Here is an 11,344-nt window from a genome sequence, read left to right as displayed (position 1 = left end):
TGACTGCCTCCTGTTTCTCCCTGTTCCTGAGCAGCAGTTTCAATGCTCTAAATACTGTCTCAAAATTATGAAAGGACTCGATAGCAGGGCATTTCAAACTAGGAGCAGCATTGAAGAAAGGTATCGAAACACTTTCCCATCCGACATTTTATGCAGGCGGTCTGTTATTTTATCCCTGACCCTATAGAAATACGGTGAAACCTATACAACCCAGCAGTGTTCCAGCTATACTTCCACATACAGGGAAGAAAGATAAAAAAAATGTAAGATTTATAATTTATCCTTCACCAACCCCCATCATTCCATTCAAACTAAGTAAATGTCCCCCTTTGTTGAGATATGTAAAATCATGTACAAAACTGGTTAACAGAATCTGTTTGTTTGCTGACTGTGATTAATGTCAGTCTGGGTGGATTCTAATTATCCCAGTGGAGAAGGTCCATATTCTAATGATAAATGGGCTCTGTTCAATGTGTTATCCCATAGCATTGGCGGGAGCATCACCGACAGCACTAACAGGGATCAGCAGCAGCGGAGAGAGGGGACGGAGAGATCAGAATCTGAGAACATTAGACTGGAATGTTCCAACAATGGATCAGAATCTGAGAACATTCGACTGGACTGCCAACAATGGATCAGAATCTGAGAACAATAGATTGGAATGTTCCAACAATGAACAGGGGTTTATCCGATTATGTTTGGATTCTGTCTACATATTATGATGGGTTGTCATTACCAACGCGGATCCAATATGTACTTCGCCTCATTCAATATTTTTATTATCCTATCCTGGCTACTGTTGGTGTCCCTGGTAGGTTTCACATTCCATTTACTATTTGCATTAACCATGTGCGACGGTATACTGTTCTTTTCATTTACTCTAATCTGGAAACATTCACTCTCCAAACCACTACGAACAACAGAGAACTTGTTCATTCTTCCTCTCCCTCTTTCGTTCTGACGTTGTGCCTTGTGGATTGACCTACTCAGTTTCAGGTATGAATCAGGTATGTATCACTGCCCTTGCTATGTAAATATTGAAAGCTTGGAGTTCACTTGGAGAGAGAGAGAGAGAGAGGAAAGGTGCTGCATGCAGCAGAGTGGTGGAGCAGGAGCCTTGTTCGGTGGTCGGTGCTATAACAAATATACAGTGAGTGTGAGGGAGCAGAGAGAATACGGTGATCCTTTCCTGACAGAGCGAGGAAGGTTAGTCATGATTGTTCTCTGTTGATGGACATTTCTTCAGACCGCACTGAGGTGGATAGTGAGCTCAGTCCAGGCTCGGTGGGTCTGGTGGTGTGATCCCTCTGGGAAGAGAATGGTCCCCTCCTCTACTTGCCCATCAACCAGGACATCCGTGCCCCTGCTAATACACCGTGGTGTGACTGACCCTTATCTGCAATCCTCGGGTTAATCTGTGCAGGGCAGCTCCAAACTGAGAAAGTTCAACTGTGTGCCCATTGGCTTTTTAAAGATGGCACCATCAAGGTGCATCTGGACGACTGTGAGTACCTCCAGCCATGATGGGTGGGAGAATCGGGCCAGCATTGCATGAGAAGGACACCATAGGGTGGGATGGAGAGTCAATGAAGTGAATTTGATAAGATAGTACCAGGAAACTAACTCAGCCTCGTGCAGACATTTCCCGTCACACTCAATGAAAATAGCACTGAGATTAATATTTGTTAGATTCAGCCCAATGAGGCTGTCCTCACTCCGAGTTACAAAGCTGCAGAACAAATGCTCATCCAAAACTGTCCATCGTCTGAACTCACAACAATATCCCATTCACTCATAGTTCTCCATAATACTGACCCGTGTTGCATGGTACTATCGAAATGGCTTCATTTCAGCATTCTGAAACCTGTGAACATGCCCTTCCATGACATTTTTTTTAGTTTCCCCCTCTCTGTCTCAACTCCAAAACACACTCATTCACAACCATACTGCACGGTAACAGGCCATTCGGCGCAGCTGGTCCATGCCAACCAAAATGTCCATCCACACTCACCCCATTTCTCTGTCCTTGTTCTGTATCCCTCTAATTCTTTCCTTTCAATGTATTGGTCCAAATGCTTTTTCAATGTTGTTATTGTCCACTGGCAGATCAGTCCATATGCGTTCCACAGTCTGTGTAAAAAACGTTGACTCCCAGGTTCTTTTCTTTATTTTTCTGCTTTCCAAACATTAACGGATGCTCTGTAGTCCTCGATTCACCAACCCTAGGAAAGAATTTGAAATATTCACCCCTATGCACGCCTCTCATGATTTGATAAGATCTACACTTCTGTAAGACACCCCCCTCCCCCTTTCCAACGCTGTAAAGAAATAGGTTCTAACCTATCCAACCACTCCCTATTACTTAGATCTTTTAGCCCAGGAAACATCTTTGTAAATTTCTTCTCCAAACTTTCTAGTTCACTAATATCCTTTCTAGAGCAAGGTGAACAAAACTGAGCACAATACTCCAACTGCAGTCTTACCAACATCCTGTACACCTGCAATATAACGGCCCAACTTCTATACTCAATGCCCTGATGAAGGTCAGTGTGTCAACAGCCTTATTTACTGTCCTGTGTATCTCTGACTCAAATTTCAGAAAACCGTGCGCCTGATCTCCAACGTCCTTTTTTTTCCATTACACTCCTTAAGGCCCTCTCATTCATCATTAAACTCCCACCTAAATTTGACTTTCCAAAATGCGAGACGTCACACTCATCGATATTAAAATCCATTTGCTATTTCTCAGCCCACTTCCCCAGCTGGTTAAGGTACTGCTGCAACTTTTGATAATGTTCCTCACTGTAAACGATGTCACCTATTTTCATGTCATCTGAAAAGTTTCTAAGCTTGCGTTGTGTACTCTCGTCCAATCATCGATAGGGATAACAAACAGGAATGGTCCCAGCACCGTCCCCTGAAGCATTCCACTAGTCTCAAGCCTCCAGTCCTGAAAATGTGTTGCTGGAAAAGCGCAGCAGGTCAGGCAGCATCCAGGGAACAGGAGAATCGACGTTTCAGGCATAAGCCCTTCTTCATTTTCAGCTCTGATCTCCAGCATCTGCAGACCTCACTTTCTCCTCAAAGAATGCAAGCCTCCAGTCCGACAAGCATGCCTCCAGCATAGTCATTTGCTTGCTAACATAAAGCTAATTGTCGCCAATTTGCCAGTTCACCTGGTATTACATGCGATCTAACCTTTTAGAGCAGCCTACCATGTGTAACCTTATTAAAGGCCTTACTAAAATCCATTTAGACTATGTCCACCACCCTGCCCGCGTCAACGTTCTTGGTCACGTCCTCCAAAAACTTTACCAAAATTTGTATGGCATGATCTGCCACGCACAAAGCTATGCTGACTGCTCCAAGTCAAACTCTCTTTTCCAAATGCATGCATATATTATATCTCCGAACCTTCTCAAGTGGTTCCGAAATAGATGTGAAGCTTACTGGTCTATATTTCCCAGGCATTTCTTTGCAGTCCTTCTTGAATTAGGGCACATATGTTCCCGCCCAGTCTTCCGGGTCCTTGGCCCCTGAACTGTCTTCTCTCGCCTCTTGCAATCCTCTTGGATATATCTCTCAGGACCAAGGGATTTACCTGACTTTATGCATTCTAATATGTCCATCAGCACCTCTACTGTGATATGGACTGTACCAAGATATCACAACTATCTCTCAGAAACTTCTCAGGTTATGTTTCCCAGGCTTTTCTTTGCAGACCTTCTTGAATAAGGGCACAACATTTTCTACTGCCCAGTCTTCCGGTACTTTGGCCCCTGAGATTTCTTCACTTCATTCCTGGATATATCTGGTCAAAACCAAGAGATTTGTCTGACTTTATGCATTCTACCGTGATATGGACTGTACAAGATATGACAACCAACACCTCCCCACCAACTCCCCCCCCCCCCCCCCCCCCCCCCCCCCCCACCACCCCCAAAGGTCACAGGTCTTCATGGCTTTCTTCATAGAACAAAAGGTAAATTGAGACCTCGCCCATGTCTTGCAGTTTTACATACGCATGCCCATTTTGGATTTTAAGGCATCCTATTCTCTCTCTACTTGTTCTTTTTTTTTTACTATACTGAAACAACATCTTTGGATTCAACATAATCTTCTCAGCCAAGGCTATCTCATACCCCCTTTTCGCCTTCCTGATTTCCTTCTTCAGTAAACTCCTGTATCCCTTGTGTACGTCCAGTGATTCCCTTTATTCCAGCTTCCTGAACCTGAGCTACCTCCTTTTTTTCTAGTCAAAGCCTCACTATCTCTTGTCATTCAGGTTTCTCTCTCCCAGCCTCACTTTGTCTTCACCTTCACATGAACATATAAACCTTGAAAACGGGTTATCTCACTTTTAAATGCCTCCCACTTGCCCGAGATCCTTTTACCTGCAAGTCCCTGTCTAATGCCAATAAAAGTCGCCTTGCCCCAATTTAGAACTTGAATCTGTCGACCAATTTTGTTCCAATTTTAAAATTAATACAACTGTAGTCACTTTTCCCAAAATGTTTCTCCACTTTACCTCCTTCATCTATCCTGCCCCATTTGCAAACCGTAGGTCAAGTTTGTCCCTTCCTGAGTAGGACCCTCGACATGCTGCTTGTGGAAACTTTCCTGAACACACTTGGCAAATTTCATCCCATCTAAGTCCTTGATCCTCTGGAGATCCCAGTCTATGTTAGGAAAATTAAAAGCACCTATTAAGACAACCCGATTACTCCTGCAAGGTCCCCACCACCGCCCCCCGTCTCCCTGCATGTTTGTTCCTCCAATTCGCATTGATGATTTGAAGGCTTATAGTGCAACCATTATAATATCACCATCCTCCTCTTACTTGTTTGCACCATCCACAAAATCTCATCGGATATTAACTCAGTTATTTCCTCTTTAAATACTGGAGTGATAATCGCCTGAAACAGAACAATTGGTATTTAAATTGTTTCCATTTACATCTCATGCTCGCAGTGATTTTCACATCGGCAGCAACCCATGTTAAGGCACAGTGGAGACATGGAACTGTAACTGGATGGGAGCTGCACATCGTCTCACTTCCAGAATTTGGCTGCAAGTTTCCCCACACTGGGCAGTGATCTAACACAGTGTTACCGAGCAATGCAACAGCCTTTGAATGAATGAACCAGTGCGGTCTGCAGAGCTCTCCACGCTGGACATTTAGCCCAGGATTTTGCATCAAGTATTGGTGTGGGCTGCACAGAGTTCCACTCTAGACATTACCGGATTGCATGCAGCTGTATGCTAGTTGGATCTACACAGTGCTCCATCCTGAAAGTAAAATGGATGGGCTGGTTATGTGAGTTGGATTGCGAATGTGAGAGAACTAAACATGTGGCAATAACTTTATTTTGTGTTTTCATTCTTGCGATTGGGCCCTTCAAATCCTGACTCATTCGGTTAGACCCATCTCTCTGGATGAGTCATGGTGACTTATATTACAGCATATGGGTGTGCAACATGACCAACAAATGGAGCAGAGGCTGCAGAGAGGGGCGTCTCCGTAATATGGAATGAGGGAATCACAATCAGATCAGCTGTGGTCTTAGTGAATGGTGGGGCAGGATTGAATGGACACTAATGCAACTTATTCATATATTTCTGTTTGTAACAAGCAGATTCCCCTTCTCTCCCAGTGTACCATACTGGTGGGGAGTGAGTCACCACCTCCTGTTCCTGCGTAACAGGATCCTAGGGCCACACTAACCTCAACATTTCCTTGTGCTCCAGACTTGAGCAGTTGTATGACTGCCTCCTGTTCCTGTGTCCCAGTCTCGGCCAGTTGATTGACTGCCTCCTGTTCCTGTGTCCCAGTCTTCAGCAGCTCCCTTGAGTGACTGCCTCCTGATCCCCGGTTTGTGAAAATAGATGCCCTCCTCCTCCTCCAGAGTAATAGGCTCCAATTGCTCTGTGCTCACCTGCTGCTCCTGTGGAATGGAATTGAGGGATTGAATGGCCTCTTCACATTCCTTACAGCTTCTCTAAACTAAAAGCCTTTCTCCTGTTCTGTAAAACACCAGCAAAATCTGTATGATGTATTTTTGTATTTGACTATCAGTAATTGAGCAAACAAACTGACTGGCAGAATTCAGAAGCTGAATAGCCTCCTCCTGTTCCTGTATTATAGAGTCAAGAGGCTATAGAGTCTCAGACATGGACAACACAGAAAAAGACCCTTCAGTCCGGTCGTCCATCCCCACCAATATCCTAAATTAATCTCATTCCCCTTGCCAGCACTTGGCCCATCTCCCTCTAAACAGTTCCCATGCATGTATCCATCCAAATGCCTTTTAAATGGTGTAACTGTACCTGCCTCCAACACCTCTTTTGGCTGCTCGATCCATACACACAGCAGTCTCTGTGTGAAAATGTTGTCCCTCATGTCCCTTTTTAAATCTTTCCCCACTCACCTTAAACCTTTGTCTTCTAATTTTGGACTCGCCTATCCTGGGAAAAGACGTTCACTGTTTACCTTATCTTTGCCACTCATGATTTTATAAATCTCTTTAAGGTCACCCCTCAGCCTCAACATTTGAAAATTGCCCCAGCCTATTCAAACTCTCCCTGTAACTCTAACCCTCCAACACCTGCAACATTCTTTTAAATCTCTTCTGTACCCTTTCAAGTCTCCCTTTCCAACAGCAGTGAGATCAGAATTAAAGGCAGTATTACAAAAGTGGCCAAACCAATGTCCTGTGCAGATGTAACATAACATGCAAACACTTCGGCTCAAAGCACAGAACAATAAAGGGAAGATCATCAAATGCCTTCTTCACTGCGCTGTCTGCCTGTGACGGCACTGCGAACCTGCACCACAAGGTGACACAGTACCTCAGTGACAAGCATTGCTGCTTCAGAGCACAGCGATCTGGGTTTAATTCTATCCTTGAATGACTGCCTGTGTGGTGTTTGCACATTCTTCCCGTGTCAGTGTGAGTTTCCTCTGAGTGCTATGTTTTCCTCACACAGTACTAGAATATACAGATAAGGGCAGATTGGCAATGCTGAATTGCCCATAACACCCAAGAATGAGAAAGGGAGGTGGATTAGCCATGGGAAATGCAGGCTCAGAAGGATATGGTAGGGGTTTGTCCAGTGGGATACTGTTTAGAGGGTCGGTGTTGATTCGATGGGCTGAATAGCCTGTTTCCTCACTGTAGGGATTGTATAATTTCTATGGAGTTCGCCTTGCTTGGCAACTTTCAACAGGACCCTACCGACATGTCTTGCCTTGATTTGTCTTACCAAAATGAAACACTTCACATTTATCTAAAATAAACTCCATCTGCCACTCCTCGGCTCACCTACTCAAGGTCCCTATTCTGAATTATCATTCTTCACTATCGACTGCACCACCAAATTTGGAATTATCTACAAACTTCTTGACAATACTTCATATATTGAAATGCAGATGATTGCATAAGTGACAAAAGGCAGTGGACCCACTCTTGATCTTTGCAGCACGCGGCTGGTCACAGGCCTCCAAGTTCAATGAACAAATATCCACTGTCACAGCCTGTCTCCAATATTCAAGAAAATTTTGGATCTAACTGGCGAGCTCTCCCAGGATTCCAAGCAGTCTAACCTTGCTACCATGTGGAACATTTTGGGTTTCTTGCTGCATTCCATAAAGGCAACATCCAGTGCCATGCATTATTCAACCACTTTCATCACTTCCTCAAAAACGTCCACCGATTCAGTGAGACGTGATCTCCAAGGTACAAAGACCTCTTCAGTCCTTGTATTTCCAAATGCATACACATCTTTTCCCTCAAAATCCCCTCCAACAATTCAGTCGCCATTGTCGTCAGGCTCACTGATGTATAGTTACCTGGGTTTTCCTTAATTTCTTAAATAATGACACAATGTTAGCAGCCCTCCAGTCTTTTGTCACATCACCTGTGGAAGTTAATGATACAAATATATTAGCAAAAGGCTGAGCAATCTCTTTCCTAGCTTCCCACAAAATTCTGGGATACAACTGATCAGGTCCCAGGGATTTGTTCACCTTTATGCGTTTTAAAATGGCAAGCACTTCCTTGTAATATAGACACTTTTCAAGATATCACTATGTATTTCTCATTCTCTCGTTCTTGTAACCTCCTCCACATTAAATACTGAGGAGAAATACTTGTTTAGTGTCCCTCCCATCTCCTGTGTTTCCACACAAAGGTAGCCTGACTGATCTTTAAGGTGCCCTATTCTCTCCCGAGTTATTTTCTTTTGCCATTAAAGGATTTGTAGAATTTCTTCAAAGCCTCGTTATCCCTATTTCTAAAGCCATCTCATTTCCCCATTTTTCTGGCCCGATTTCACCATTGACTATACCCTTACTGCCCTTATACTCCTCTGAAGATTCACTTGATATCAGCTCTGTTTACCTGACATATGCCTCCTTCCTTTCCTTGATCAGTCCATCAACATATCGAGCCATCCAGCAATCCCTGAACTCACCGGCCTTGCCCATCTCACTAATAGGAACTCGGTGTCTCTGGATTCTCTGAATCCAAGTTTTGATTGCCTTGCATTTTCCAACCATCCCGTTACCTGTGAACAGGGCATCCCAATCAGCATTTCACAGGACTCGCCTGACACTTTAAAAAAACTGGCCTTATTCAAGGTTAGAACTTTAATGTTTACATCAGATCTTTCCTATCCCATAAGTGATTTAAAACTAATATTTATGCGTAACAGACTTAGAATGTTAAATAAACACTTCCTACCACTCCGTAACAGGCTCCAGAGGCTGAATAGCCTCCTCCTGTCACTCTGTAATAGACTCAAGAGGCTGAATGACCTTTTCTGTTTCTCTGTAATGAGCTCGACGGGCTGAATGACATCCTCCTGTGCCACTGTAACAGACTGGAGACATTAATTAACACAGCAACCTGTGGTTTATGATCAGCCTGTAAACTGATGGAGGTCCATCCCTTCTCAGTTACAGAAACACAAACAACACAATGTACTCCAGGTGCCCTCTCAGTAACGCCTCGTACAGCTGCAGCGACACATATCTTTGTTTTGAATGATTCTGTTGGCAAAATGTGCCAACATTCCATCTTTTCAAGTAGCAACAGTCTAATGTGGTGTTAATAGCGTTCTGCTATCCCTCTGTAAGAGGCCCATAGGGACAGAATTTCTTCACCCTGTTCCTGAGCAGCAGTCTCAATGCTATGTCTCAAGGTTCTGAAAGGATTTGATAACAGGGCACTTAAAACCAGGAGTAGCCTCACATTGGTCAATATGTACCTTACGTTTTGATAAGGTATCCAGAAACTTGCCCACCTGACTTTTTTATGCAACCGATCTGTTATTTTAAAACTGTCTCTTTAATAAACAAAATGGAATATATACAGACCCCTGCAGTGTTCTATTAATACTCTCATTTACAAGGAAAATAAGATTTGAAAAGATTGAAAGATTTATGGTCCATCACTCAGCAACCCTCATCCATTCAATCCAAACCCAGTAAATGTTCCCCTTTTATAGTGATATGTAAAGCGATGTTTCGAACTGGTTAACTGAGCCTGTTGTTCAGGGACTGTGATTAATGCCAGTCTCCATGGATTATAATTATCCCAGTGGAGGGTTTCCATTTTTCAATGATAAATGGGCGCCGTTCAATGTGTTATGCCATAACATGAGCGGAAGCATCACAAAAAGCACTGACAGGCATCAGCAGATCTAGAGAAAAGGGGAGGAGAGATCAGAATCTGAGAACATTAGACTGGAATGTTCCAACAATGGATCAGAATCTGAGAACAATAGACTGGAAAATTCCTACAATGGAGAGGGGTATACCCGATTATATTTGGTTTCTTTCGACATATTATGATGAGTCGTCATTATCATTTCGGATCTATTTTGTTCTTCTCATTATTAAATATTTTTATTATCCCTTCCTGGCTCTCATTGGTGTCCCTGGTAAGTGTCACTGTCTAGATGTTTTTTTTCTATAAAACAGTTATGACTGTATTACTCTTATTACATATAGTCTACACTTCTTGCCACTATTATTTTCCTGTTGAAACTCTCAATCCATATTTACACTCTACAGACCACTACTAACTACATCAATGAACGTGTTCAATTACTGTTTCCCTCTCTGCTCTGGCATTGTTACTCATGGGTCTCTATGTTGACCGACTCCATTTCAGCGGAGACCCACAATGCATTGCATCATTGCCTTTGCTATTCAGAACATGGAGGTCACTGTCGATTGTTCTGGTTACAAACGCCACTTCCTTCCACTGTTTCCATCGCATCCCTGGCCAGTATCTGCGACTGAAGCAGACAAGTCCCAACTGTGGGTGATCCCTTTGACAATGAGCTGATTCCTGACACCATGCCCTGACCATTTCTAACTTGAAATATTCACCACTCAAGAATGTATCTCACTGGCTTATTCCATCTGCTGTTTGAACCTTGAGCTATGAAGTACATTCGTAACGAAGACAATAATCTGCTGCTGAAAATCCCGGCTTCAAACCTGCTGAAGCAAATCTGATTCGCAATCACACCAAACTCCCATCCAAATGTCATTCATGCGCACGCGGATATATTTTGCTACTGTGTATTGCAATGCCTTTACTTTAGCATTCTCAAACACTTTTTCTCATCAGTCCATGAAACTTCTCACGTTCCCTCTGTTGATTATCCAAAAGCCTGCCAGTTGTTCGGAGATAAAACAGTTTCCTCCATGTGTGTTCCTTCTCAAACAATGAGTTTCGTATTCCAGCACTCCAATCGCGCACACACACGCACTCTCTCTCAGTTTCTGATGAGCACACACACACGCAGAGAGAGAAAACCTTCCCATTGAAGACAGTAATCTGATGCGAGTATAGTTAGCATATGATAGTAATGTTTGCAATATTCTCCATGCTGGGCAGATAGTGCAGTTCACTGAGCAAAACACTAGCATGGTCTGCACAGCTCTCCATGATGGGCTGTCATCTTGTCCCAGTTCATGTTATGTGGTGTTCTGTGAAGCAGATTCAGAATATGATATAACGAACAATTTCAGCTGATCTGACAATGCCTTTATTCAATGTTCTCATTCTTGTCATTTTACTCTCGAAGATCTCACTTCTCCAGTTAGTCACACTGCCCTGTCTTTTTCCCCATAAGTCCACAGCATCTTTTCAGTTAATTTACTGTCTGTTTCTGTCTTTTAGTGAATCTCTCTGTCCCTCTGTATCGTTCCCTGGTCTTGGGTTTTGGCTCTTTGGTCTATGGAGGCTGGCATTGTGCAGCTCAGAAGTAATGAAAGGGTGTGTATCAGGCTATTGTTCACTTCTCTGTATGTCCCATGTGATGGTCCATG

General features: G+C 43.4%; 1 protein-coding gene across 1 annotated transcript in view; it reads left to right on the top strand.

The window, feature by feature from the left end:
- The first annotated feature begins 630 nt into the window (after nucleotides 1-630).
- The window catches only part of LOC148135657 (putative G protein-coupled receptor 139), a 54,670-nt gene continuing 43,956 nt past the window's right edge, over nucleotides 631-11,344 (top strand). Inside the window, exon 1 of the mRNA XM_087984611.1 lies at nucleotides 631-811. Coding sequence (XP_087840737.1) covers nucleotides 631-811 — 181 coding nt within the window. The remainder of the gene's footprint in view (nucleotides 812-11,344) is intronic.

Source organism: Chiloscyllium plagiosum, unplaced genomic scaffold (genome assembly GCF_037043375.1).
Source record: "Chiloscyllium plagiosum isolate Xiang-an unplaced genomic scaffold, Cpla_swu_hap1 HiC_scaffold_49, whole genome shotgun sequence".
Classification (NCBI taxonomy): domain Eukaryota; kingdom Metazoa; phylum Chordata; class Chondrichthyes; order Orectolobiformes; family Hemiscylliidae; genus Chiloscyllium; species Chiloscyllium plagiosum.
Note: the sequence above shows the minus strand (reverse complement) of the source record. Positions and strands in the feature narration are given on the sequence as shown.